This window comes from Chionomys nivalis, chromosome 8 (genome assembly GCF_950005125.1).
Source record: "Chionomys nivalis chromosome 8, mChiNiv1.1, whole genome shotgun sequence".
NCBI classification, from domain to species: Eukaryota; Metazoa; Chordata; class Mammalia; order Rodentia; family Cricetidae; genus Chionomys; species Chionomys nivalis.
Genome location: NC_080093.1, coordinates 49,823,060 through 49,850,650, shown reverse-complemented (window position 1 = coordinate 49,850,650; position 27,591 = coordinate 49,823,060). Strand labels below are relative to the sequence as shown.

The 27,591-nt window shown below is 51.4% G+C and overlaps 4 protein-coding genes across 5 annotated transcripts; 2 read left to right on the top strand and 2 right to left on the bottom strand.

The window, feature by feature from the left end:
- The first annotated feature begins 568 nt into the window (after window positions 1–568).
- Fosl1 (FOS like 1, AP-1 transcription factor subunit) lies at window positions 569–8,757 on the top strand. Its single transcript, XM_057778134.1, has 4 exons — window positions 569–685; window positions 2,819–3,016; window positions 7,227–7,334; window positions 8,286–8,757. The coding sequence occupies exons 1-4, from the start codon at window positions 581–583 to the stop codon at window positions 8,706–8,708; spliced, it is 834 nt and encodes a 277-aa protein (XP_057634117.1). The 5' UTR covers window positions 569–580; the 3' UTR covers window positions 8,709–8,757.
- Window positions 8,758–9,870: 1,113 nt separating this feature from the next.
- On the bottom strand, window positions 9,871–10,896 carry Ccdc85b (coiled-coil domain containing 85B). The gene has a single exon (XM_057778135.1). It carries the CDS (start codon window positions 10,719–10,721, stop codon window positions 10,113–10,115), a length of 609 nt encoding a protein of 202 aa, XP_057634118.1. The 5' UTR covers window positions 10,722–10,896; the 3' UTR covers window positions 9,871–10,112.
- A 4,348-nt stretch (window positions 10,897–15,244) lies between these two features.
- Fibp (FGF1 intracellular binding protein) lies at window positions 15,245–19,322 on the top strand. Of its 2 annotated transcripts, none has more exons than XM_057778414.1 (10): window positions 15,245–15,399; window positions 15,588–15,786; window positions 15,975–16,101; window positions 16,897–16,997; window positions 17,420–17,553; window positions 17,844–17,952; window positions 18,028–18,091; window positions 18,363–18,449; window positions 18,541–18,638; window positions 19,186–19,322. In XM_057778414.1, exons 1-10 carry the CDS (start codon window positions 15,315–15,317, stop codon window positions 19,253–19,255), a joined length of 1,074 nt encoding a protein of 357 aa, XP_057634397.1. In that variant the 5' UTR covers window positions 15,245–15,314; the 3' UTR covers window positions 19,256–19,322. The 2 variants fall into 2 exon arrangements, with proteins under 2 accessions (XP_057634397.1, XP_057634396.1); XM_057778413.1 differs by having other exon boundaries at window positions 17,420–17,574.
- Window positions 19,323–19,527: 205 nt separating this feature from the next.
- Window positions 19,528–24,552, bottom strand: Ctsw (cathepsin W). The gene is made up of 11 exons (XM_057779273.1): window positions 24,497–24,552; window positions 23,300–23,437; window positions 22,702–22,786; window positions 21,451–21,564; window positions 20,992–21,146; window positions 20,713–20,809; window positions 20,554–20,634; window positions 20,344–20,469; window positions 20,114–20,178; window positions 19,819–20,022; window positions 19,528–19,741 (listed from the first exon to the last, which is right to left on the bottom strand). Exons 2-11 carry the CDS (start codon window positions 23,375–23,377, stop codon window positions 19,631–19,633), a joined length of 1,116 nt encoding a protein of 371 aa, XP_057635256.1. The 5' UTR covers window positions 23,378–23,437; window positions 24,497–24,552; the 3' UTR covers window positions 19,528–19,630.
- Window positions 24,553–27,591: the final 3,039 nt, after the last annotated feature.

The window sequence follows — 27,591 nt, the reverse complement described above, 5'->3', positions numbered from 1 at the left end:
TGGGATGATTCCTGCCAGGTATATAATGATGCTAGCAATAATTCATCATATCTATAATTCACTTCAATAGTCTCCAGCTAGTTTTCCCGTTCTTCTAAGTCCCCTAGCGAGGCCAATCGGTTACCCGACTGTTTCGTCCTGTTTTACGGGCGTTGGGAACCTTGGCTAGCCCAGACGGGGCGGGGCACAGCTGCAAGCCCCAACCTCAGCTAGGTGCGTCAGGGGGAATCCTCGCTGCACCTGGGAGCGGCGAGGAAATTGCACCATGTATGGGCAGCTGCGTCAGAGGGGGCGGGGCCACCGCAGAGGCTAGGGGACGCCAAGCCGGTCGCTTTCCTCAGCAGAGGCGGCTGGTCACCAGAGCAGGGGGTCGTGAAGTTCCGTGCGGACCGGCCCACAGCGGCTCGTTTGGAGAGGTGGGTCCCCGGAGAGGTGAAAGACGCCGCGGCGACACGCCCCCTACCCCCCCGCGCTGCAAGTGGTTCAGCCCGAGAACTTTTCATTCATAAAAAAGACAAGACTCCGCGTGAGTCAGAACCGCAGCCGCCGACGCGGACCCCACCGAGCATCAGCCCAGGGCATGTACCGAGACTTCGGAGAACCGGGACCGAGTTCCGGGGCTGGCAGCGCGTACGGTCGCCCCACGCAGGCCCCGCAAGCTCAGGCGCAGGCCGCCCAGCAGCAGGTGAGGCTGGCCGGACCCCCGAGAGGGACCTGGGTTTGGACGGCATTAGGGGTGCTGGAGTTAGTCTGGTTTGCTTCGGGTTTAGGACCGCGACCCTGAGCAGGGTCTCCCTTTGGTGGTCGCGACCGTGGATCCTGCATGTTCTGCGCGGTCCAGGAACCGGTGTTCCCGGTGGCCAGGGGGATAGGCGCAGCAGGAGGAGCGACGACCTACGAATCCCTTTCTTGCCCTCCCGTATCTCCCTAGCTGTCAATCTGCCCCTCTGTCTCCGTTAGTCTTTATTTCCTCTTGTCTGCCCCTAAATACTGGTGTCTCACCTGCCCCATCCTACGACTGAACAGGATCAGAAGAGCGCTCTGTCCCCAACTTAATAACCGGGACCTGGAGTCTGGGCACACGGGAGAGATTGGGGGAGGGGGGGTGTCCATTAGAACCCGGCCGGGTCAGCGAATCTTTAGCAGTCTGTCTGTGACTGCCCATGTGTCGCTTCCAGTTGTCCGTGTCCCTCTGCCCGGTCAAGTCCCTATCCTTTTTAACTCAGTGTAGTCCTGTGGGCCCCAGGTAGTGGCGCTGAGGGGCTCCTGGAGACTGTCCATTCCCTAAGCCCAATGGAGACCACGAAGTGTTGGGACATGCGCAGGGTCATCCACCAGGCCACTCTCGCGCCCCATACTCTCGGCACCCGACGGTTCCCACTGCTGGCTAGAGGCACTCCAGAGGTTGCAGGTGCCCATTTCCTGTCGAGGGGCCGCGAGCACGTGTTGCCAGGGGAGGGAAGGAGCTGCGTCCGTTCCGCCGAGTCACAGCGAACCGAGTCACTGGGGCTGAGTCACCCTGGGTGCCCCTCCCTTCCTGGCCCCAAACGGCCCCCGGGACCGACGACCTAGGAGCGGGAGGTGCCCTGGCAATACTTCTAGCCCACAACTGGGGTCACTGAGCTTCTGTGTCCCCCACTATTGGGCTGGGGACATAGTTGTCCCAGGCATGCCTAGGCATGTGAGGTGTTCCCAGGAGTGAAGGAGCCCCGCATCCTTAGCTCACAGGTCTTAAACTCATTCTCTCCCCTAGAACACTCATGCCCCTCCAGATCCCCCCCTCCCTCCACCTCCCCGCCCAAACCCAACAAGGCTCAGATTTCTAGTTTTTAAAAAAGAGAACTAAAGAATGCCAGGCCTCCGATGGAGAGCTTTTCATCTCTTTACCTTATTTTACAGACTCCAAAATCCCATCAATTTTGAGCCTTCAAAATTTTAAATTGACAATTGGGCATGCCTTTAATCCCAGCATTCAGGAGGTGGAGGTAGAGGCAGGTCAATCTCTGGACGTTGGAGACCAATTTGGTCTACAAAGTGAGTTCCAGGACGGCCAAAATTACATAATAGAAAGATCCTGTCTCAAAAAAAAAAAAAAAAAAATTAAAAGCCAATTCAACTCCAATTTCTGAGTCGGCATCTCAGCAGCAATGAAATATTGCATGGTATCAAGAACAAAAAAAGTAATGTAACATTGAGGCTAAATAACTTGCCCCAGTCACAAGTTCAGTAGATGAGCGGATACTTGAGACATAGCCCTTGTTCACATATTGGGCACCTGACTCCCTTAAGACACTCTGTTAGACATTCTAAGCCAGGTGTGATGCTACATGCCTAGCTTCAGTGTTTGAGAGGTGGAGGCAGGAGGGTTAAGAGTCTAGCCTAAGCTACGTGAGATCCTGTCTCTTACCTGATTCTCAGAGTTGGCTGGGGAATTAGAAGCTGGATTTATGCTCTTTTGTGAGGGTGGGCGCAGGAATGGAAGAGCCAAGCCATTTGGGCTCAAAACTCAGTTTCTATTTGCTGGCTGTGGGTCTGTGGGCAACTGTTATCCTGTCTGAAAATGAAGACAGGATTGTGCCAGCTGTATGAGTCACTGTTTATAAAGCGGTTGGAAGAGTGAGGGGCCGTTCATACTTGGTAAGAATTATCTCTGATGGGGAAATAGAGGTAAAAACCATTATGTGACCTGCCCAAAGTCACCCAGCTCATGAACAAGTTTCTGATTGCCAAACTGTGCTCCCTGTGACCTCCCAGGGCCTCTGTCCCCTGGAAGTCCCTCAGTTCCCCTCATCACCCACCCTCTGCTCTTACTCCTCAGAAATTCCACCTTGTGCCAAGCATCAATGCTGTCAATGGCAGCCAGGAACTGCAGTGGATGGTGCAGCCTCATTTCCTGGGGCCCGGTGGCTATCCCCGACCTCTGACCTATCCCCAGTACAGCCCCCCTCAGCCCCGGCCAGGAGTCATACGAGCCCTAGGGCCACCTCCAGGGGTGCGTCGCAGACCCTGTGAGCAGGTAAGGAACAGAGGTGTTGCACTTTCGATAGCCCTTAGGGGTCCTAGGAGGCAGGGGACAGGATCTTGCTATGAGAGACCTTCCATTGCCCATAGGAGTCCCTGGGAGGCCAAGAAAGAGGCAAAAGGTCACTTGTGAGTCAAGGAAGGCTTCCTGGAGAAGGGCTGCATGTTAACCTAAGCCACAGATGGGCTGAGTATGGAAAGCCGAAGGAATCTTCTTGGGAATGGGGTTGGAGAAGCAGGAACGGAGGTGGGGAGGACAGAGTGTAATGTAAGGTGGGTATGTGGAAAAGAGGGGGACTACATTGCCTGACACGCATGGAGTGGGTAGCCTTATGCTGCCTACGTGCCTTGGGTGAGAGAAGAGTAGGAACACTCTCTGAATCTGTTTCTTTTAATGCTCACAAAAAGTGAATGGGAAGCCAGGCGGTGATGGTGCACACCTTTAGTCCCAGCACTTGGGATGCAGAGGCAGGCAGATCTCTGAGTTCTAGGCCACCCTGATCTACAGAGTGAGTTCCAGGACCAGGGCTACACAGAGTAACCCTGTCTTGAAAAATAAACAAAGCAAAAGTAGATGGGAAATGTATTTCAGTTTTTCCATCTCCCAGCAGAGGAAGTGAGAGCATAGACAGGGAGTCACTTGTCCGAGTCCCTACAGTGAGTAACTGGGCAGGAGTGGCCTTGGCCTCAGGTCTGCTCAGCTCCATAGTCAGACCCTCCTGAGCCACACTGTCTCAGTGGGAGCTCACAAAATGTTCCAAAGTGAGCCAAGAACTTCTGCCTCCCTGAAGTCCTTTCTAAATTAATAAGGGTATGTTTTTGCTTATTTGTGCTAGTGTCTTGTTATGTAGCCCAAGCTAGCCTTGAATTTGAGATCCTCCTGCCTCAACTTCCCAAGCGCTAGGTTCCATGTGTATACTAGGACACCTGACAGAGACGGAGCACCCTTAAGGTTATAGCACCTCCCCCCAAATACTCCTGAAGCACTATGAGAGTGTCGTGGGGAGAGGTCTCCCTACTCAAAGCTGGCTTGCTGGGCACGAAGGCGCATGCCTATAATCCTGGACTTTGGAAGTGGAGACAGGAGGATTGATTCAAGTACAGTCTCAGAAACACTGGACGTTTAAGGTCAGCCTGGGACACATAAACCCTGCCTCAAATAACCAAACAATAAAAAAAAAACTTGACTTAATTATTGCCTAGGAAAAAAACAAACCTGACTGCGGCTGGTGACTGTGGAGAAGAGCCGCCCTGGACTCAGTCCCCAGTGCATTCACGTGTTCCCAAGCGAAAAGACACAATCTTGGCCATGATGGCTGAGGAGAGGATGGAGGGGGGGCAAGGCCTTGGGAGGTATCTGAGATAGAGCAGAGAACAGCTAGCAGCAGGCTCCCCACAACAGAATAGCTTACCTCTGTGACCACGAGCAAGAGGCCGACCAAGGGCAAACCCTTCCACACTTCCTTCCCTTAGCCCTGTCCTGAGTTGTCACCTTTTGATCATGGGTGCTGCTGGGCTGGAACTGTAGTGGGTAGGGTCCTCCTGGGGCAGGTGGCTCCATCAGATGGCCTTTCACTCAGTGGACATTAAATCCTGCTCTGGAACTTTAACCAGTTATTCACCTCCCTGAGCTCCAGGTCCTTACTTGAGAGTCTGCTGAGGTCCAGAGAGATGACTCAGCAGTTAGCACTGGCTGCTTCTGCAGAGGACCAGGGCTCCATCACCAGCACCCATATAGAAACTCACTGCCACTAATTCCCTCCAAAGGTTCTGACTCCCTCTTCTGGTCTTTACCAGCACTGCATGCTTGTGGTGCTCATACACACACATAGGCAAAACACTCATACACACACATTTTTTTTTTTTTAAATCTTTTTTCTTTTTCTTTTTTTCGGTTTTTTTGAGACAAGATTTCTCTCTGTAACAGCCATGGGTTCTCCTGGAACTTGCTTTGTAGATCAGGCTGGCCTTGAACTAATTTTTTTAACCTTAAAAAAAAGAATCTGGCCGGGCGGTGGTGGCGCACGCCTTTAATCCCAGCACTTGGGAGGCAGAGGCAGGCGGATCCCTGTGAGTTCGAGGCCAGCCTGGTCTACAAAGGAAGTTCCAGGACAGGCTCCAAAGCCACAGAGAAACCCTGTCTCGAAAAAAAAAAAAAAAAAAGAATCTATGTAGGGAGTGTGGATAAGATGGCTCCGATGGCTCAGGGGTAAATGTACTTGCTTAATGATCTGAGTTCAGTCCCTGAAACCCACATAGTGGAAGGAGAACTGACCTCCTTCAAGTTGTCCTCTGATCTCCACAGTGCTATGACACACTTGTGTTTCACACACAAGCACGCACACGATGTTTTAGGACTCTAGCAGGCATGGTGGCACATCCTTTAGTCCTAGCACTCAGGAGGCGGAGGCAGAGAGATCACTATGAGTTCAAGGATAGTCAGGGCTTTTACATGAAGCAACCCTGTCTTGAAAAAACAAAAACAAGGGGCTGGAGAGATGGCTGAGCAGTTAAGAGAACTGACCGCTCTTCCAGAGGACCTGGGTTTGATTCCCAGCATGTGGGTACATGGCAGCTCTCAACTGTCTGTGACTCCAATTCCACGGGATCCAACACCCTCACACAGACATATATGAAGGCAAAACACCACTTTGTATAAAATAAATAAACTTAGAAAAAAAAGAAAAAGCAAAAACAAACAAAAAAGACTACATAGGAAGACAGGCAGACAATTTGTCAGGCAAGTGACTATCCTGTGAGGATCTGAGCTCAGATCCTCATGAGTCCCTAGCACCCACACAGAGGCCTAGAGTAGCTATTGTAACCCCAGCATGGGAAAGGGGCAGGCTGAGATAGACAGTCCCCAGTAGCTCTCACTGGCCAACAAGTCCAGCCAAATGATAGACTCCAAGTTTAGTGAGAGACTTTGTCTCAAAAAATAAGGTGGAGAGCCGGGCGGTGATGGCGCACGCCTTTAATCCCAGCACTCGGGAGGCAGAGGCAGGCGGATCTCTGTGAGTTCGAGACCAGCCTGGTCTACAGAGCTAGTTCCAGGACAGGCTCCAAAGCCACAGAGAAACCCTGTCTCGAAAAACCAAAAAAAAAAAAAAAAAAAAAAAAAAAAAAGGTGGAGAATGGAGGAAGACACCCAGTGTTACCCCCAACACACAAACATACACAAAAATCAGGAGGCAGAGGCAGGTGGATCTCTGAGTTCCAGGTCAACCTGATCTACAGAGTGAGTTCCAGGACCACCAGGGCTACACAGAGAAACCCCGTCTCAAACAAACAAAAATCAAACAAGAACAAGCAAGATCCCATGCAGGGAAGCACGGCCTTTCACCCTAGTGCTTTAGAGGTGGAGGCAGAGGATCTATCAGGAATCTGAGGCCAGCCTTGGCTATATGTTGAGTTTAAGGCCAGCCTGGGATACAGGAAACCTTATCTTTAAAAAAAAAAAAAACAAATAAGATAGGTATGGTGACACACATCTTCAACCCCAACACCAGGGAGGCAGAAGCAGGTGGATCTCTGTGAGTTCCAGGCCAGTCTGGTCTACACAGGAAGCTCTAGGCCAGCCAGGGCTACACAGAGAGATCAGGTCTAAAATACAAAGAAACAAAGCTACTTAAAGCAAAAAGAATCTTTGTAAGGACTAGGGGTATAACTCAGCCGTACAGCATTTGCCTAGCTAGTGTACTAGGCAGTGGGTTTGATCCCTAGCACTGAATCAAAGAAACAAAACCCTATAAAATACTTTGTTGGCACAGTAGATTCCCAGTAACTTTTGATACTCATGAGCACCTCCTGTGATTCCTAGCTCCTCGGGGAAGGAAGAAATTCCATCATCTACAGATGAGAAGGCTGAGGGTCTTATAAAAAGAGATAATGGTCTCATAGACTCAGGAGGGAAGGCTACTTATGCCTGGGAAATAAGGATTTCAACATCTTAGCAGAGCCCTAAGCTGAGGAAGGATAGGAGGGTCAAAGCTGATGGAGCGGGAAAACAAACCAGCAGGAAAGAAACCAGCAGGAAAGCTAGTGTGAGCAGGCGACAAGCGCCTGGTACGGAGAAGCAGTTGTGTGATGGTGGTACCCAAACTACAGCTGAAAGAAAAGTCCCCAGTTGGATGGTGAGCCCAGGGAGGGCAGCTGGTGGCCCAGCATCTGCCTCACTATCCCCCTTCTTTCCTCTCCCAACCTAGATCAGCCCCGAGGAGGAAGAACGCCGCAGAGTGAGGCGTGAACGCAACAAGCTAGCAGCGGCTAAGTGCAGAAACCGGAGAAAGGAACTGACAGACTTCCTACAGGCGGTGAGCATCAGGGGAGCCAGAGGGTTCCCAGGAGCACGAGAAACCCAATAAATTACTCCTCCACACCCCACCCTCCTCCCTGTCCGAGGGGAAGTCCTGGGAAAAGGATGAGGAAATGGGGATTAAAAACTACTTGCCGGCAGGCGGATCTCTGTGAGTTCGAGACCAGCCTGGTCTACAGAGCTAGTTCCAGGACAGACTCCAAAGCCACAGAGAAACCCTGTCTCGAAAAAAAAAAAAAAATTACTTTCCGCCGGGAGGTAGTGACACACGCCTTTAAGCCTTTAATCCCAGCACTCAGGAGACAGAAGCAGGCAGATCTCTGAGTTTGAGGCCAGCCTGGTCTACAGAGCAAATTCCAGGACACCCAGGGCTAGTACCTAGATAAAGCCTGTTTCAAATAATTTGCCTTGGGTCTCGAAGCACAGATGATGTTGGCAGGCAATTCTGCTGAAGCCTTGGACCTGCCAGGCCATGGTGGTGCATACTTTTAATCCCAGCACTCGGGAGGCAAGAGTTCCATGCCAGCCTGGTATATAGAGTGAGTAGAGAAAACAGAGAAATCTTGTCTTGAGAGGGGGGAAAAAAAGAAAAAGAAGGCCGGGTGGTGGTGGCGCACAACTTTAATCCCAGCACTCGGGAGGCAGAGGCAGGCGGATCTCTGTGAGTTCGAGACCAGCCTGGTCTACAGAGCTAGTTCCAGGACAGGCTCCAAAACCACAGAGAAACCCTGTCTCGAAAAACAAAAAAAAAAAACAAAAAAAAAACAAAAAAAAAAACAAAGAAAAAGAAGGAAGCAGCCCTGGGCCTAATAGGAGTCATGCCCATTTTCTCTCAGGGTCTCATGGGAGTTGCAGTTCAGACTTACTGGGGACTCCAGGCACAATTCCCCACTCCAGCCTGAGGCTTGGAGATCTTTCACCCTCCTAAATTTCTCCTAATCCTCTAAAGGAGACTGACAAACTGGAGGATGAGAAATCGGGCCTGCAGCGGGAAATTGAAGAGCTGCAGAAGCAGAAGGAACGTCTTGAGCTCGTGCTGGAAGCCCATCGCCCCATCTGCAAAATCCCAGAAGAAGATAAGGACACAGGTGGTACCAGCGGTACCAGCGGCACCAGCAGCGCCAGCAGCCCACCAGCCCCCTGCCGCCCTGTACCTTGTATCTCCCTTTCTCCGGGGCCTGTGCTTGAACCCGAAGCACTTCATACCCCCACGCTCATGACCACGCCCTCTCTGACTCCCTTCACTCCCAGCCTGGTTTTCACCTACCCTAGCACACCAGAACCTTGCTCCTCAGCTCATCGAAAAAGTAGCAGCAGCAGCGGTGACCCCTCCTCGGACCCCCTGGGTTCTCCCACACTCCTGGCTTTGTGAGATACCCAGCCACACCCCTTGCCCATGCTACCCCAGTCATCTCCTTTCTTCCATTGATCCAGCAGGCCTGGACCATCCGCATGCTCCAAACCAGCAGGTCCTTTATCTCTTCAGAGTAGAACTATTATGCTTTGATGTGGAGCCAGCTTGGGGGGTGTCCCCAAAGCTGCTCATTGTATCTCTAGAGCTGGCCTATCATAATTTGCACAGAATCAGAGACAAAACATGTCCCCTTTGGGCCGGGAGCCCTAACCCCTTTCGGACACACTGCTCTCACTATGTCACTTTCTTCATTTGATCCAGCCAGCCCCGCTCCAGACACAAGGTGCCCCCCACTAGAACACTAACTCACACAGCTCCACTGCCAGCAGCACCAGGGCATCCTGCAGGCGCCTCCTGTATGGCACAACTCAGGAGGCACCAGTGGCTTCTGTGATGAGCTGAGCTTGCACTCCCTAGCTTTGAGAAGCCTTTAGTTCCAGGGTATCCAAGCCTCCACATCAGGGGCAGCTGCTATTTATTTTCCTAAAGAGACTATTTTTATACAAACCTTCCAAAATGGAATAAAAGGCTTGAAGCTCTAGTCTGAGTTGTCATGTTGGATCCAGAGGCTAGAGGAGACCGTTTGGAACAGGAGCTCTAGGTTCCAGCCTCAGCTGTGACCTTGAAGAAACCACCATATATTTTTTGAACTTCTATATCCTCATCTGAAGAATGGGGATACCTCTGCTGTGCTTCAACTCCTGTACCGAGACTGAGAATGCTCCAGAGTACAAGCAAACAAGATTATCAGTTTTCCCCCGGGGAGACCCACACTGCTCCTATCTTAAGGACTGGGGGCAGGGAGGGGCTGTGTTATACCCTTCCACCTTCCGAACAGGCACCCAGTGGGCTTGCGGCCCCCAACACCTGCTTCCTGCCCCATTGTTTTTGACAGGAAGGAGCCTGGAAGGGAGCTGGAGCCACTTCAGGGGCCGGATTTCGGGCTGTGTCGGCGCCTGTGGGGGAGTTAGTGGTCTACCACTGTCTTAAATCCCACCCCAAACTCCAGGTAATGAGGAGTTCTGCAGTCCCTCAGGATGGGAATTGCACCGCGTCTTTGGGTTTCCGCCCTCTTCCCAACCCCGGCGATTTGCAGATATAGGCTGGCCAGGCTTCGGGCTCTGCTTCCTTCTCAGTTTATTAGTCCCCACCCAACCACCCATTAAGTCCCTCCACTTCAGCCTCCATTCCCCTACTGCCCTGCCAGCAAGAGCAAGGGGCCCTCCTCAGTGCCAGGGCTTTTTCAGTCCATGCCAGCGCCCTGGTGCTCAGCCGAAGCAGCGACCAGGTCTGGCGGTCCACAGAAGTCTCCGTGCTCAGGGAGCAATTCAGGCAGGCGTTGGCGTAGAAAATGTGGCGCCCTCAGTCATCGGGGGAGCAGGCTAGGGGCAACTGATCTGGGCTGCCCACACTGCCAGTGCTGGAACTTCCATCGCCTAAGTCGCGGGGCCCGCACGGGGGCAGGGCGAGCTCGGGTGTGGGCCCGGCGCCTGAGCCCACTGCACTGCCGGGGCCACCGCGGGGGCCCCACTCTTCGCCCAGTGCCAGGCAAAGCTCCTTAAGCGCCAGGTTTTCCCGCAGCAGCTCCTCCTGGCGGCCTTCCAACTCGGCTAGCTTCTGCCAACAGCCACCCAGGTCCTCGCGCACCGCCCGGGATGCTTGGGTCCCGAAGAGCTGCCACTGGCGCGCTGCACGCCGTCCCCGCTGGCGCTCCGAGTCCAGGAAGCAGCAGAGATCGCGCAGCTCCCGGTTCTCTGCCTGCAGGCGCCGGTTGAGCTGTTTGAGCTCACGGATCTCGCCCAGGTGACCCTGCAGCTGCCGATTCACCTCCTGCATCAGGCGGCCTCGCTGCACCAGCGCTGCCAGGCGCGCCGCCTCCTCCCGCCGCAGGCGCCGCACCAGCTCCTCCTTACCCAACGCCGCCATCTCCTCGTCCGTCAGCTCCTCCAGGCCTCCTGCTTCGGCCTCCATGGCTGATCAGGCAACTGCAGCATCGCCCGCCCGCCGCCGAGGCTCTGGAGCCCCTCCTCGGGCCGGTTGCCGCTCAGGCTCCGACCCGGGCTCTGGCTCTGAGGATGGCAAGCTGTGGCGGAGGCAGCGTAGGATGCAGCAGCCACCCCGGGGTGGGCACGAGGCAGGGCGCGCGCCGGGGCGGGGCCTCTTGATGTTGAAGAAGGACAGCCAATCCGGAAAGTCTCTTGGGAAGGGGCAGAGCCTAAGGCTATAGCGCTCGTCTCTTCCCACTCCGGACTCGGGTATCACGACCCTTTAACAGTAGGGACCTTTTCTGTCCTTCCCTTCTATGGTCATCTCCGCAGAACATAAAGGCGTTGTGGGATTCCATGTCCCAAATCTCCTCAAGCACTTTTTGAGAACCGATGTTCAGGTTTGACTCCTGCCCACCCAGCAACAGAACTTAAACAGATGGCTTCCCAGGCTCTTCTTCCTTGGCCAGAACTCTTAAGCATCACTCCCAGCTACTCCGAATCCAGAGTCCAAAGGTCCTGGCTCATTATCAACCAACCCTCCCTCTCACGGAGAGTTTCCTGCCTGCCATATGGGCCATACAAAGAATTTGTTTGTTTAATAAACTTTTGTTATGTGAAAGGCCTTGTGCAGAAATAAATTTGACCAGAATCTTCATCTTGACCAAAAAGGTCAAAATCTGACAAAAGAAGAAAAAAAGGAAAGAGCTGTGTGTGGGGGCTGGAGACAGCTCAGAAGTGCTGCTCCCGGAAAGAACCTGAGATAACCCAGCCTTCACTCCTCCCAGGGAGGCTCACAGCCAGTTGTGAGGGCTGTGAACCTCCATAGGCACACACAAAAAATCTGAAATGAGAAAATCTTTTAGGCGGGGGGGGGGGGACATCCAAGTTCACACTGAACACATGGCTCAGCGCTAAAGCACTTGCCTAGCAAGGCCCTGGTACATTTGCAAACCGAGGAGGAAATACCTGAAAGATGCCTAAGACTGCTAAAAGAGTTCCAGGACAGACAGGGCTATGTAGAGAGACCTTATCTCAAAGACAACACAACAGATTGCCAACAGAGAGAACGGATGTGAGAGAAGGCAGAAAGTGTGGTAAAAGACATTGATGCCCCCAAGAGCCCAGCTGTGTGAGGAACAGTGAGGATAGTTCTGAGATCTTGATAAGTGTAGGCAAACGGAAAGTGGGGAGATGCCGGGGCTCTGAAGAGCTGGATGTGCTGCCTAGAAGTCAAATTCTTAAGGACTTGCAATGCTAAACTGGAGGCTTTCCAAAGGCCAGTAAAAATTTTAAACAGGGAGCCAGGTAGTGGTGGCGCACGCCTTTAATCCCAGCACTCAGGAGGGGAGGCACAGGCAAATGGATCTTTGTGAGTTCAAGGCCAGCCTGGTCTACAGAGCAAGTTCTAGGACAGCCAAGGACTACACATAGAAACCCTGTCTTGAAAAATAAAAACACACAAAATAAATAAATTTTAAACAAGGAAATGGCATTTTAAAATGTTTTGTCTTGTTTGATATAGGGTCTCAATATGTAATCCTGGATGGTCTGAAAGTGTCTATGTAGACCGGGCTGACCTACAGTTTACAGGAATTACAAGCATGAGCCACCTAGGAAAATAAATTTTTTTTTTTTTTTTTTTTGGTTTTTCGAGACAGGGTTTCTCTGTGGCTTTGGAGCCTATCCTGGAACTAGCTCTGTAGACCAGGCTGGTTTCGAACTCACAGAGATCCACCTACCTCTGCCTCCCGAGTGCTGGGATTAAAGGCGTGCGCCACCATCGCCCGGCAAAATAAATATTTTTAGAAGACTGTTAAAAGAAACCAGTCGTATTGGCAAATGCCAGTAATCCCAGCACTAGGAATGGAGTGTGGGGTGGGAGGGGGGGCAGGGGCATCAGGAATTCCGACTCATCCTTCCCATGGCAAGACCAGTCTGAGCTGTAGGAACAGACTTTGTCCCCCAACCCCAAAAGAAGCCTTCAACTGCCTCTGTGGGGCAGACTCTGGCGGCAGGGCGTACACAGGATGAATAACTATGTATCAATGAACAGAGAGAGCTGTGTAGGAAGACTAGGCTGCCGGTCTGTGGGCGGAGAGGAAGAAGCAGATACCAGAGGCCCCCAGCAGGCACATGACAGCTCTGAGTGCTTCCAGAGAGGAATCTGGGAAACAGCCCAGGTTTCTAGAACTGAGAGGATTCTGGCTGGGGGTGAGAGAGATCTCTCTAGAGACCCTAGGGGACAGAGGTGGAGGGAGAGACCTGGCCTTGTTAACCAGGACGTCCAGAACCTCCTGTCTTCTAGGCTCTAACTAGACTGGCTTGTGTAGAGCTTTTTAATTTGTTTTCTCATGACAGGATTTCTCTGTTTAACCCTGACTGCCCTGAAAAAACTCACTGTAGGCTGGGCTGGCCTCGAACACCACCTGCCTGCCTCTGCTTCCGGAGTGTTGAAATTAAAGGTGTACACCACCACATTGCTGCTATGGCTCACTTTTTGCCCCTCTCTGAGGTAGGATTTCTCTGTGTGTACCACTGGCTGTCACAGAACTCACTCTCTAGACCAGGCTGGCCATGAACTCAGAGATCCACCTTCCTCATCATAATTTCACAGAGCTGTGCCAAGGTCTCTTCAGGGCTGACTCTTTTCTTTTGTTTGTTTGTTTTTGGTTTTCGAGACAGGGTTTCTCTGTGGTTTTGGAGCCTGTCCTGGAACTCACTCTTGTAGACCAGGCTGGTCTTGAACTCACAGAGATCCGCCTGTCTCTGCCTCCCGAGTTCTGGGATTAAAGGCGTGCGCCACCACCGCCCAGCTTCGAGACAGGGTTTCTATGTGTAACAGCCCTTGCTCCCTGGAACTAGCTCTGAAGACCAGGCTGGCCTCTAACTCACAGAGATCCGCCTGTCTCCACCTCCCTTAAATTAATTAATTAAGCGCCGGGTGGTGGTGGCGCATGCCTTTAATCCCAGCACTTGGGAGGCAGAGGCAGGCGGATCTCTGTGAGTTCGAGACCAGCCTGGTCTACAAGAGCTAGTTCCAGGACAGGCTCCAAAACCACAGAGAAACCCTGTCTTGAAAAACAAAAACAAAAAAAATTTAATTAATTAATTAATCAATTAATTAATTTATTATGTATACAGTGTTCTGCTTGCTTGATGCCTGCTGGCCAGAAGAGGGCATTATAGATGGCTGTAAACCACCTTGTGATTGCTGGGAATTGAACTCAGGACTTTTGGAAGAGCAAGCAGTGCTCTTAACATCTGAGCCATCTCTCCAGCCCCAGGGCTGACTCTTCTTTTGTTTGTTTGTTTTTTATTTTTTTTCCGAGACAGGGTTTCTCTGTGGCTTTGGAGCCTGTCCTAGAACTAGGGCTTGTAGACCAGGCTGGCCTCCAACTCACAGAGATCCGCCTGCTTCTGCCTCCTGAGTTCTGGGTTTAAAGGCGTGCGCCACCACCGCCCGGCCCAGGGCTGACTCTTATCTTAAACACTGGGTATTTGAAAATAAAATGAGACCTTTTTTATTTTGTTTTGTTTTTGGATTTTTGAGACAGGGTTTCTCTGTGTAGCCCTGGGAGTCCTGGAACTCACTCTGTAGATCAACCAGGCAGGCCTCAAACTCAGAGGTACACCTGCCTCTGCCTTCTTAGTGGTGGGATTAAAGATTAATTTTTTTTAGTAATTAAAAAAGCAAATTATACTTAGGTGTATGTGTAACAGTGCATGTGTGGCAGTCAGACGACAATTCGTTCACATTGCTTTGTTTACACAGGGTGTGTGGGTCCTGGAGATTGACCCGTCAGGTTGGTGGCTCCTGTGTCAAAGACAGAGAAGACAGTGAAAAGCCTTAGCAGATAGATGGCCCTGCAGATGTCTACTTCCAGGAAGAAAGAAAGACTTTAAGAGAAGTCACAGCTTGTGTGGGGGTGTAGTAAGTGTTGAAAACCATAATGGGGGCTGGAGAGTTGGCTCAGTGGTTATGACCAAGAACTGCTCTTGCAGTGGAGCTGAGTTCAATTCCCAGCACCCACACTGGTGATTTACAGTTGCCTGTAATTCTAGCTCCAGGGGATCTGATCATCTGGTCTCCCAGGGCAACTGTACTCACATGCACATACCCTCCCCCGCATACACATAGTTCAAAATAATAAAAATAAGATACATGGAGGGAACAAGAAAGATGCTCATCTGTCTAACGGACTATGCAAGCAGAGCCATACGCACTCAGCGATTTAGGATAAAGCCTCAGAAAGATTCTAATTTAGGACACAGGCCAAAATTGGGAGACTTTGAGAGAGCCGAGAAGATGGAAGAGACAAAAGGAGGAAATGGGAGAATCTGTAAGACAGGCGAGACTGGGAAAAGGCTTTCCGGAGTTCTACAGAGAACCTCCAGCAGGGGTGAGAAATGAGGGCAGAGCACCTTCCTCCTACCACTTCGTCCCGGAAGTGGTCCTTCGCTGGCTCCGGGTGCCCGGAGCGAAATCTCCGCACTCCCGGAAGTGGCTCTGCGGCTGCTTGCCCGGCCCAGGGCCGTGCTAGCTCCAACTCTGGGTGAACCCGGCCCGGGCATCGCCATGACCAGCGAACTAGACATTTTTGTGGGGAACACGACCCTTATAGATGAAGACGTGTATCGCCTCTGGCTGGATGGTTACTCAGGTCTGTGTAGCGCCCTCCCGGGAAGCGGTTGTTTTGGGTGGGAGAGGGGGCGTGGCCAGGATTTAGGCTTCACTTAGGGAAGTGAACTGTCTGCTGGGAGTCAGGGATAGAGAAAGATTGGAGCTAGAGCCCCTGGAGGGCCCCTGGGTACAGCAGTGTGGGACCTTATGGTAGTGCCCTCTCCCTAGTGAACGATGCAGTTGCGCTGCGAGTACGCTCCGGGATCCTGGAGCAGACCGGCGCCACCGCAGGAGTGCTACAGAGCGACACCATGGACCACTACCGCACCTTTCACATGCTCGAGCGTCTGCTGCACGCGCCACCGAAGCTGCTGCACCAGCTCATCTTCCAGATCCCTCCCTCCCGACAGGCACTCCTCATCGAGAGGTGCTCACCTGGGGGACGGCGGGAATGTCAATCAGTTCGACTTTATAGCCACTTTGCAGGGTGAAACTGAGGCTCAGGGAGGATGGGACACACCCAGGAAATCAGAAAGTTAAGAACAGAAGGAACCAACCCCAGACTTCCTTCCCCTTTCTTAATGGATCACCAATAATGTCCTATGCCTCCACAAGGTACTACACCTTTGACGAGGCCTTTGTTCGGGAGGTCTTGGGCAAGAAGCTGTCCAAGGGTACCAAGAAAGACCTGGATGACATCAGCACCAAAACAGGAATTACGCTCAAGAGCTGCCGGAGGCAGGTGGGTTCCACATATCCCATCCCCCACCTAGCCCACCACTTGACCTTCTCACTGCCCTAGCTCCCAGTGCCCTGGCTCCACTTCCAGCCTGTGATTGTGGAAGCGGCTTCTTCCTGTGGAGTCTCTTCTCCATCCACTTCCCATCTGGCCAGAGTGGCTTTCCCTTGCTTATATGTGGTTTTCATTGACTCCTGTTATCCTCGACCTTCAGACTCTGGGTGGGTCCCCGTAGACCTCTCTAGGCTTACATTTCTTGAACCCCAAGCTTGTTTTTGTTCATGGTGCTCCTGCCGAGAAGGTACTGTTTTCTTCACCATATCTACCCTTGGATCCACCGCAGAGAGCTAGGTGCTATCTTATCTATGCACCTTTTTGGTAGCATCTGTGGTAGTATCCATGAACCTTTTCTTCAAGGGAGAAGTACCAGGATGTAAAGTGGTCTCAAGTGACTGTAAGTCTGACAGGCAGACCTCTGTCAGTTTGAGGCCAACCTGGTCTATATAGTGAGTTCCAGGACAGCCAGGACTACACAGTGAGACCTTGTCTCAAGACAAACAAAAGCCCAAGTCATTTGTTGAAGGAGTAACTAGCGTGAAATCAGTACCTGCCCACTGGATAGGTGGAGAGGAGAGGGAGAAGTCCCACACCATGCCCAGCCTCCTCCTTCCCAGTCCATGCCCAGCACCCTGACCAGCCTCCTCCTTTCCAGTCCATGCCCAGCACCCTGACCAGCCTCCTCCTTCCCAGTCCATGCCCAGCACCCTGACCAGCCTCCTTCCCTTAACTGCCCTACAGTTCGACAATTTTAAGCGAGTCTTCAAGGTGGTGGAAGAAATGAGGGGCTCCCTGGTGGACAACATCCAGCAGCACTTCCTCCTCTCTGACCGCCTAGCCAGGTGAGGGGCAGCCCTCTCCTGTCCACATCGCTTCCTTGAGCCCTTAGACCGGCACACCTTCCCCATCCGTACCCTTTCGCCTTCTGACTGTTCTGGAGGAAGGATTATTCTATTAATGACCTGTAAACTGCTTCAAATTGGTCAGGGTTAAGGCATTTGTAAAGCATTTAAAACATGCTTGGGCCGGACAGTGGTGGCACATGCCCTTAATCCCAGGAGGCAGAGGCAAGCGAATCTCTGTGAGTTCAAAGCCAGCCTGGTCTACAAGAGCTAGTTCCAGGACAGGCTCCAAAGCCACAGAGAAACTCTGTCTCAAAAAAAAAAAAAAATTATTTCGTAAGCTTACTGTGTATAAAGAATGTATTTGTGTATGACAAGGTGACATTTCTAGTCCTAAAACAGCCACTGTCCCCTGTCTGCAGAGATTATGCAGCCATCGTCTTTTTTGCCAACAACCGCTTTGAAACAGGAAAGAAAAAGCTACAGTACCTAAGCTTTGGTGACTTTGCCTTCTGTGCTGAGCTTATGATCCAGAACTGGACCCTTGGAGCCGTCGGTGAGGCCCCCACTGACCCAGGTGCCTGAACATTCCCTACCCTCTTGGGGACTGATTCCCTGCCAGCAGCTCTTCCTGTAGCTTCCTCAGTACCCAGCATCCTTCAGCCCTCAGCCCCAGGACCTCTCCATATAGTCCATTCACTCTGCACGCACCTTGTCGCCACTGTGTGGCCTGGGGCATAGCATTCCCCTCCATCTCTGAGATCCCAGGGAGGGAGTGCCAGGGGAGGTTCAGGACCTCAGAAGATGGGTTCTCATCACCCACAACTTTTTTCATGATCTCCGCAGACTCCCAGATGGACGACATGGATGTGGACTTAGACAAGGAGTTTCTCCAAGACTTGAAAGAGCTCAAGGTTCTTGTAGCTGACAAGGACCTTCTAGACTTGCATAAGAGGTGACTTCGGGGATCCATGAGACAAGGTATAAAATGGTCTCCAGTGGCTATAGGTGTGACCATATCTTCCTACAGCCTGGTGTGTACTGCCCTCCGGGGAAAGCTGGGTGTCTTCTCTGAGATGGAAACCAACTTCAAGGTCTGTGACCCTGTCCAGGCCCTTCCCCCTAAAGTGTCAGGAGCCTTCTGTGTTCTGTCCCTGCTGGGCAACTCTGCTCATGCCCGAAATTGACCAGCAGGTGGCACTGCTGCTCTCTATCTGCCTATGAGGGGAACCAAGCTCATAACAAAGGGACTTGATTGAGGGAGGTGGATAGATTTGGGGAGGGGCCTGGCCCTCCCCCAGCCTCAGTGCTCAGCCTCCAGCTTCTGGGGCAGAAGACAGAACTCCCAAGATCCCTGCCCCACAGAATCTGTCCCGGGGGCTGGTGAACGTGGCTGCCAAGCTGACCCACAATAAAGATGTCAGAGACCTATTTGTGGACCTTGTGGAGAAGGTGAGAAGTCCTGTCCCCACCCCACGCCATGCCCAGCCTGTCCTGTCTCTGAACATCTCTGCTGATGTTACTTGTTCCCTCGGGCCTACAGTTTGTGGAACCCTGCCGCTCTGACCACTGGCCACTGAATGACGTGCGGCTCTTCCTCAACCAGTATTCAGCGTCTGTCCACTCCCTGGACGGCTTCCGGTGAGAGGTGCCAGGCCTGCTGGCTAACTTATTTGCCCTCCAGTAGACTCAGAGTTTGCTATTGAACTACCCTGTGGGTGGAAGTTCCCACTCTTCTTTGTGACCTTGGGCAGGTTACTTACCCTTCCTTTCTGTCCTTCCTTTCTCAAATGTAAACTGAGGATAAACCAGAAGGCTCATAAGACTTTATGGACACTAAATAACCTAGGGGTGTGACTTGGTGACAGTGTGCTTATCCACCGTGCGCAAGGCCTGAATTCAGTCCTCTGCACTATATGGGGAGTGGGGAGAAGGAAGCCAGGCATAAGGGCTCAAGTCTGTAATCCCAATACTCAGAAGCTGGAGCATGAGGATTGCCACTGTTTTCCAGGTCAGCCTGGGCTATAGAATGAGAACAAACTATCGAAAAAAAATTTATATGTGTGTGTGTGTGTGTGCATACACACATGACTTCTTGATGTGCAAAGGTCTGGAAAGCACTCATAGCAGTGTGTCAAGCACGGTGTTGAGTGAACATCAACTATCACTGTTGTCATTTTCATTGCAGGCACCAGACCCTCTGGGACCGCTACATGGGTACCCTCCGTGGCTGCCTTCTGCGCCTCTATCATGACTAAACATGACTAAAAGCCCTTGTCCCTCCCCCCTCCGGCATACCCTGACAATAAAGTTGCCATATGTTTGGAGACTGGTCCTTTTTCCAGGTTGAGGAGCTCATGGGGACTTTCACACTGTGCACCGATGTGTTCCAAGGACCATTAGTGTTGAGGATGTTTGTACTAGCACCTCAGGGACTGACTGGATCGTGACCAGATGAGGTCTTCATACCACACCCTCCCTCTCCACATCCCAGCTGAAACCACTCAGGAGCCAGGGATCATATCTGGATTTATGAAGCCATACAGAGAGGATGGAGAAGCCAGGAAGAACCTCAGGGTCGGGCTGATGAGGGCAGTGGCCAAGTGGGAGAGGCTGAAGGGTTGCTGCTGGCCTCAAGGTGGGCAAGAGATTGGTGACTTCTTAACCGGATGGTCCACATGAGCGGTGATTGGGTACTTGGTGATACCACAGCTGTTGTTTCCCCGGTATAGCCTGAAGTAGCCCTAGGAAATTAGGGGGTGTCAGTGCCAGAAGGCAAAGAAGAAGTTAGCCTGCCCCTCCCCCACCCCACTCCCCTCACCTTCTCGCCCCATTCAGCTCCCCAGGAGTTCTTCAGGATCCAGTATGGGACAGAGCGGCGGGGTTTGCGAGCCTGGGACGAGATTGTCCCTGACTGTATGCCCTCCTCCTTGTCTCTGCCAAAACCCACCAACAGGACAGAATGGTCCACGTGCTGGGGATCACAGTTATTGTGCGTGGCCTTGATCACACCCTTTTGGTAACCCTGCAGGGTAGGGGATAGGGGAGCTGAGTCCAGGGCCCACTCCATTCTGCCCCTTCTCTGCCCGCTCCCCCCCCACCCCCGCTCCACCCACCTGAAGTAGCTTCATGTTGATAGTCACAGTGATGGGGCCATGGAGGGCCAGGTAGCCTGCAATCACTGGAAATGGGTAATTACTAGAGATTCTTGAGTGTGCCACCAAGCCCTACCTGCCCCGAGGCTGCTGCTCTCCTCACAGGGGAATAGACTTTAATTGTGTCTCCCATAGCCAGGCCTCCAACCTGCTTTCTCCGCCCCCAGCACCCTTGTCCACCCTGACCATACCCTGCTCGTTACTCTTCAACATGGTGAAATCTCGGATCCAGGCCACCTTCTTGTACTTCTTGGCTAGGCACCCATGGGGGCTGGGGCGCCCCTGGAATGGGTAATCCTTTTTGCTGGCCAGGCCACCTGAAGACAAGCAAGACCAGGAAGGAGTCTTGGCTACTAACACCCTCCATCCCCACGGTCTTCCCACGAGTTCTGGTACTCAACTGTTGTTGAGGACAGTCATATATGCGTCCCACACAAAACCACCCTGGCAGCCATTTCCACAGCGATCACAGTCCAGGAGCTCTGGGACAGAAAGGGACAGAGTTAAATGAGCAGCCCTTAGGCTATCTTTCCCTGTCACACATCTTCTCCCTGCCATACCCTGCACAGAGACTTCCACAAACTGGCGGTATTTGATGTGCCACAGGGCCTCAATGTTGTCCGCTGCTGCCATGGCCCAGCAGCACCTGCAGTTTTCCTGAGTGGGAAGAGGGTGGGGCGGGGTAAGGTATTAAGGCCTGGACCTCATCCCCCCACCCCCAGGGCAGGTTGGGCAGATACCTGGTTCTTTTTTTTTTTTTTTTTTTAAAGATTTATTTATTTATTATGAATACAGTGTTCTGTCTGCATGTATGCCTGCAGGCCAGAAGAGGTAGATACCTGGTTCTTGATGGATGAGATGATGTTTGTTGCCTTACGCCAGTCACAGCTGGGGGGCACCGGTTCCCCCCACTTTTCAGACCCTGCCTTTTTGACCATGTTGGGGATCCTTTCAGGTGCCCTCTGATGTCCGTAGAGCTGGCTAAACTCCTCCTCTGGGGACAAACAAGGTCACGGAGGTCACAGATTTGACACTTGTATATTCTCCCTTTCTTAGCTGTCACAACCTGGGCTTGTCCCATCCCTGTGAAACATTCAGAGACATCAGGCAGGATGAGGCCTAGAGAATCCAGCTTGCAACTTCCACCTCTGGCCTGTGAACCAAGCTGGGACACAGGCCATCAAGTTCCTGTCTTGTGCTCTGAGATTTGGGGCAGGCTGCCCTTTAAAGGGGGAGAATTGCTCTGTCCATATGCCAGACACCCCACCCACCCACTCTGGGCCAAAAGGGTCTGGTACCTGTGAGGTCACTGAATGGAGTCTCCCCAAACTCTGCTGTGCCCAAGTCTTCCTCCTGCAGTCTTTGAGCCTGGGCCAAGTTGTGGGCAAAGATGTCCAGACGACGAGCATATTCTAGACCAGAAATGGGTTTTTGCAGGCTGGTCTCAGGGCAGGAAGTGGCCACTGCTTGGGTCACCCACACCCACCCAGGTGAGTGCTAGCTCTTTCCTATAGCCCCCACCACTACCACCCCACTGTGAGAAAGTGGTTATCCAGCCCACATGGGGTTAGAATTTCCCCCAGTGGCACCAAGAGGCCCACTCTAGGGGGAAGCTGAGTAAAACCTCTATAGGCAGTATCTCATAAAGGAAAGTTAGGGCCTGGAGAGATGACTCAGAGTTTAAGAGCACTGGCTATTCTTCCAGAGGACCTGAGTTCAATTCCCAGCAACCACATGGTGGCTCACAACCATCTGTAATGAGATCTGGTGCCCTCTTCTGACATGTAGGCAGACATGCCAACAGCATGTTGTATGCATAATAAATAAATCTTTCAAAGAAAAAAGAAAGGAAAGTTAAAATGGCTGGAGATGGGTTTCCTGTACCTGTGGTTATACCTCCCCTGCCACCTCTTCACACATCTGACCACAGATGGGGTGAGTGAGTGGGGTGTGAGGATGGAGCATAGCACACGCACACAGATACAAACACACACACACAAAGAGAGAGAGAAAGAGCCTTCTGTGGGAGATGAAACCCCAGAGTGAAGGGGAGAACAGCCAATAAACAGGGCAAGAATGGGGGACAAGGAGTTGCCACCTTGGAGACAAAATGAGTGTCCTTGGGGATTTGCTGACTGAAATGTGATGAGACGGTGGCAGGGAAGGTATAAAGTCACACAGGACAGTTCACCCCTGTGATTGAATGCTCATTCCAGTATTTAAAAGGTTGAGGCGGGAAGACAGCTGAGAGTTTTAAGCCGGAGAAGAAGGCCAACCTGAGCTACAAAGTAAACCCCCCCCCCGCTTTTTTTAAAGACAGTGTTTCCAGCCCTGTCCTCCACACCCTGCCTGGACTCACAGGTGACTGATTGGGTGACAGCAAAGTGAGGATCATGCTGTGCCCATCATACCTTGGGGAAGCCAAGGCGTACACTGCGGGCCCTGCTTCCCACTCTGGCCTGGGCAGGTCTTCTCCCCATCCCAAGCCATAAGGTCATCTCTTAAGTAGACAGAGGGAATGGGACTGGAAACATCTGTGCTCATGATACCTGCTTCGTTTGAGTAACTCCGGTTGTATTTGATCTGGTACAGCTTGAAGACTTCTGTCAGCTCCAGTGGTTGGGGACCTGCATCCTGACAAGGAGTCAAAGTGTGGGAAAGAATCATTGTAAACCCAACCTTGTACCCAACCAAGGTGCAAAGACAGGGCTAAGGGGTCCCCAGGTGTTCTCTTTTCTCAGTGTGAGCAACCACGTGTTAGCCTCATCTGCTCCCTCTGAGAAATGGGAAGGAAAAGTCACACAGGACAGTTCACCCCTGTAATTGAATGCTCATTCCAGTATTTAAGAGGTTGAGGCAGGAAGACAGCTGAAAGTTTTAAGTCGGAGAAGAAGGCCAACCTGAGCTACAAGTAAACCCCCCCCCTTTTTTTTTTAAAGACAGTGTTTCCAGCCCTGTCTGTCCTGGAACTCACTGTGTAGACCAGGCTGGCCTCAGACTCACAGAGATCCTCCTGCCAACATTCCCTGTAAAATCTTGTCTTTAGAAAATTAAAAAGAAAGAAGAAAAATATGCCAGCTCATAAAGAGAAGACCCCAGGCACGGGTTGGGCAGGGAAGGGCATGGTGAGCAGGTTAGAGCATTTACCTTGAGGAGGGAGTCGCTGTGGCCTTGGCCGGCTGCCAACAGGGCCAGAAAGTAGGAGAGGTGGACAGTCAGTGTCATGGTGCAGCCGACAGTGCTGGGGGGCAGGAAGCTATGCAGACCAAGTTGGAAAGGGCGGGGCTAGAGAAACCATGAAGGGAAACCAGGTTAGGGTGGAGGGTAGACCCTCCTCCACCCGCCTGGCTGACTAACTGTACCCCACCAACTTCTTTTCAATGGCAGCTCCTGACTACCCTGTTCCAGACAATTCTAGGGATGTAAAGACAAATCTTTCTTTAAGGAGACAGGGTGGCATATCTAAGTGGACAGCGATGATGCCCACATCACTGTCATGATGGGAAACTTAGACACCAGCCACAGTGCCCGGTGTTTGGACAGGAACGAGTGGTGATCGGCAGCCTTTAGGGACTCACTCTTGCTTTCCCTGTGAAACTCAGTCAATGTAAGGGCCACCTTCTTAAAGACACCTCCTCTGCTTGAGACCCCAGCCTCAGGTTAACAGATTATAGCCCCCTGAGCCATTTCAAACTTCTGCCCACTCATCTCCCAACCACACAGAAGTATCCAGTCTGTCTGTGTCTAGATCACCCGGAAATGTGGGACAGGCTCAATGAGTATTCAGTTTGTTTGGGTTATTTTGTTTATTTGATGTTGTTGAGACAAGGTCTCACTATGGAACCCCTGGCTGACCTGAAACTCTCCAGCTGTGTAGGTCAGGCTAACTTTGAATTCACAAATCCTTGCCTGTCTCTGCCTGAGTCCTAGGATTAAAGGCGAGTGCTACCATGCCAGGAAGTTTGGGGGTTCTTTTGTGAGGGAAAGAACAGAATCTCATGTAGCCCAGCCTGGCCTTAAACTCCTTAGGTAAATATGGAAGACCTTCAATTCCAGGCCTTCCTCCTTTGACTGAGCACTTTGGTTACAGACATCGGTGCTTATTAACTGACTGAAAACTTGTAGTTAGTTTCTGTCTCATTTTTCTTCCTTCATATGGTCTACGAATGAGGAGAAAGACAACAGAAAGTATCACAGAAAAAACATGCCCAAAACTTGTGTGGCTGGGAGCTGGGCAGAGCCTTCAGACCTGTTAGTTGCCACCCCCATATTGAGTGTGTCCTTGCAAAGAGCTGGCTTTCCATGGTTGGGGTGAAAGGGGAGGGGTCTGGCTCTGGGACTCACCCATTTTCATGCTTCCCACCTCCTCTCTTCTTTAGGAATTGCCTTAGAATTGTTATGTTCCATTAAACTCCATATTTCTCCTGGGGACAGGAAACTGCGGGACTATTTCAAAAATAATGCTTACGTAAAAGATAATGCTGTGTCCATGGATGGCTAACCCAGTGGCCCTGGAGCCCAGTTAAATGTCCTCAAGTGGATCTTGTGCTGTGTGGTCCCATAGGTGCCCTGTGTTGTGGAAGGCTAACAGGACGGGGCTGGAGGCTTGTTTTCTTGTCCCCTCCATCTCAGACATGAGCTCTGCAATGACAGGTTTTGATGTGTTTTGGTCAGTGCTGTATCCTTGGTGCCTGGGACCTCTGATTGTCAGTGGCCACTCAACAAGCCCTTGCATGGATGAATGGCTCTCTCTCCTGATCACTTGTTCATATTTATCCTCTTGCTCCTGCCCAGCAACCAGCTGTGACTGGGCTGGAAGCCCAGAAATCTCACTACTCATTCTTGTTTTTTTTTTTTAATGTTCATTGGTGTTTGACCTGCATGTATGTCTGTGTGAGGGTGTCAGAAGCCCTGGAACTGGAGCTACAGACAGGTGTGAGTGCTGGGATTTGAACCCAGGTAGGTCCCCTGGAGGAGAAGCCAGCGCTCTTAACCGCTGAGCCATCTCTCCAGCCTGCTCCTTCTTATTCTAACAAGGGACAAGGTTCAGTCTTAGAGTCAGAGGGACTTGATTCTAACATTGTTCTTGTTACTTTGGTGGCACTGAGGACAAATCTGCCAGCCCCTGTCATCTGTGGAGCAGAGTAGCAATGGCGTCCCAGCTCTGGCTTGACAAGAGGATCACGGAGTGTCCTTGCCAGTGCCTGCCTGGGATGGTTAGGTCTCGATAATCAGGAGTTTTTATTTGAATTAATAACAGCTTTAGTGTGTGGTTATGGTGGCTCATGCCTGTAATTCCAGCACACGGTAGGCTGAGACAAGAGGCTTGCCATGAGTTCAAGGCTAGCCTGGTTACCTAGTAAGTTCCAGACCAGTGTGGGGAATGTGCAACTGATTCAAAAAGCACTAACAAACATATTAACTGAGATATAAATCACTTACTATGCAATTTATCTGTTTGGTTTTGGTTTTGTTGTTTTGTTTTGTTTTTTGTTTTTGTTGTTGTTTTCAATACAGGGTCTCACTGTGTAGCTCTGGCTGTCCTGGAAGCACTCCGTAGACCAGGCTAACCTTGAACTCAGAGATCTGCCTGCCTCTGCCTCCTGAGTGCTAGGATTAAGTCATGCACCATCACTGTCCAACTGCGATTTATCTTTAATATTAAATATTAAATTTAATATTAAAATATTAAAAGGTTTATATATTACACATATATTATATATGTGTATGTATTTATATATTTGAGACAGGGTCTCTCTTTGGAGACCAGGCTGGTCTCAAATTCACAGAGATCTGCTTGCCTCCACTTCCCAAGTGCTGGGATTAAAGGCGTGTGGCCAGGCCCTTTTTCTTTTATTTATTTTTCTTTCTTCTCCTTCTGTGTCTCCACCAGCAGGGCTTTGAGACTGGCCTGATTGGGCAATGGGGAATGAAGAAATAACAGACATGCACAGTGAAACCCTAGGGATCTGGTGGGCCATGTGTTCTGAGGGGACACACCAGTAGCCTTGGAAACTCAGGACAGTTTATCTAGAGCTGGAGGAGGAGAGTTAGCTAATCTCCTCAGGGGGTCTCTGCAGGGGAGCAGTCTCAGGATGCAGTCATCTGGGCTTGCAAAATGCACCCAAGGTCAGCATCTGCACTCACTCATGGAAGGCCTTTGTCATTCCTCTGAGCCTGACCTGGAGAACGCCCTGACATCTCCACGGTTCTGACATGGCTGGGGTAATATCAATAATACATGTTCACTGGGGACTTCATCCATTCCCCACACTTTTTCATTTTCCTTTCCCTTTTCTTTTCTGTGATTTGTTCTACTTTAGTGTGCGTGTGGGGGTTGGGCGGGGTGGGGGGGTGTTACTGGATTTGAAACTTGCATCTTGATCGTGCTAAACAAGCAGGTGCTACTGAGCTACTCTAGCCCTCTGCTGTGTAAAAGACAAACTAAGACAGGACTGAAGAAATGACTCCAGTGTTCCTCTCAAGGACCTGAGTCTGGTTCTCAGCACCCACATCAGGCAGCTCACAACTGCCTTCAACTCCAGATCCAGGGGACACCTCTGTCCTCTGTGGACACCTGCACTTGGAGGTACACACCTGTACATAGACGCACACATATACACATCACTAAAAATTTATTTATTTATTTATTTTGGTTTTTCAAGACAGGGTTTCTCTGTAGCTTTGGAGCCTGTCCTGGAACTAGCTCTTGTAGACCAGGTTGGTCTCGAACTCACAGAGATCACCTGCCTCTGCCTCCCAAGTGCTGGGATTAAAGGCGTGCGCCACCACCGCCCGGCTTTTTTTTTTTTTCTTTTTTTCTAAAAAAAGGCAGTGGAAGCTGGGGAGATGGCTCAGTGGGTAAAGTGCTTGCCACAAACACGAGGGAGGGCCTGAGCTCAGATCCCCATCACTAGCGTAAGAGCCGACTGTGGTGATGCCTCTCTGTAACCTCAGTGCTGGAGGGCCTGGGAGTGGGAGACTGGCAGGTCCTGAGAGCACACTGGCCAACCAGTCTCCTAGCTGACATAGTGAACTCCAGATCCAGGGTCAAACCCTCCACAGAAGGTGAAGAGCAATAGCCTCCACTTGTATATAGGCACAAGAATATATTACACAGCCAGGCAGTGGTGGCTCACACCTTTAATCCCAGCACTCAGGAGGCAGAGGCAGGCGATATCTGTGAATTCGAGGCCAGCCTAGTCTACAAGAGCTAGTTCCAGGACAGGAGCCAAAGTTATAGAGAAACCCTGTCACACAGACAATTAAATGAAATGAAGCAGATTTTTAAAAATTATTAATCATAGCAGAGCCGAGCATGGTAGCGCACACGCCTTTCATTCCGCAAAGGACTCTCCTCCAAAATAAAATTGGGAAGATGTTGGGTAAGGGAAAGGAAGGTAGGGCTATTGCCTCAAGCAGTCCTGGCCAGGCACAGG

Bases quoted from the DNA above. Each gene is read 5' to 3' on its own strand.
- Fosl1 (XM_057778134.1), top strand. From the start codon at position 581: ATGTACCGAGACTTCGGAGAACCGGGACCGAGTTCCGGGGCTGGCAGC. The intron at 686-2,818 runs GTGAGGCTGGCC...CTTACTCCTCAG, and splicing joins CGCAGGCCGCCCAGCAGCAG to AAATTCCACCTTGTGCCAAG. The intron at 7,335-8,285 runs GTGAGCATCAGG...AATCCTCTAAAG, and splicing joins TGACAGACTTCCTACAGGCG to GAGACTGACAAACTGGAGGA.
- Ccdc85b (XM_057778135.1), bottom strand. From the start codon at position 10,721: ATGGAGGCCGAAGCAGGAGGCCTGGAGGAGCTGACGGACGAGGAGATG.
- Fibp (XM_057778413.1), top strand. From the start codon at position 15,315: ATGACCAGCGAACTAGACATTTTTGTGGGGAACACGACCCTTATAGAT. The intron at 15,787-15,974 runs GTGCTCACCTGG...TGCCTCCACAAG, and splicing joins CAGGCACTCCTCATCGAGAG to GTACTACACCTTTGACGAGG. The intron at 17,575-17,843 runs GTGCCTGAACAT...TGATCTCCGCAG, and splicing joins TGAGGCCCCCACTGACCCAG to ACTCCCAGATGGACGACATG.
- Ctsw (XM_057779273.1), bottom strand. From the start codon at position 23,377: ATGACACTGACTGTCCACCTCTCCTACTTTCTGGCCCTGTTGGCAGCC. The intron at 20,810-20,991 runs GTATCTACCTCT...CTTCCCACTCAG, and splicing joins TCTCATCCATCAAGAACCAG to GAAAACTGCAGGTGCTGCTG. The intron at 20,023-20,113 runs GTGGGTGGAGCG...CCTACCCTGCAG, and splicing joins TCAACATGAAGCTACTTCAG to GGTTACCAAAAGGGTGTGAT.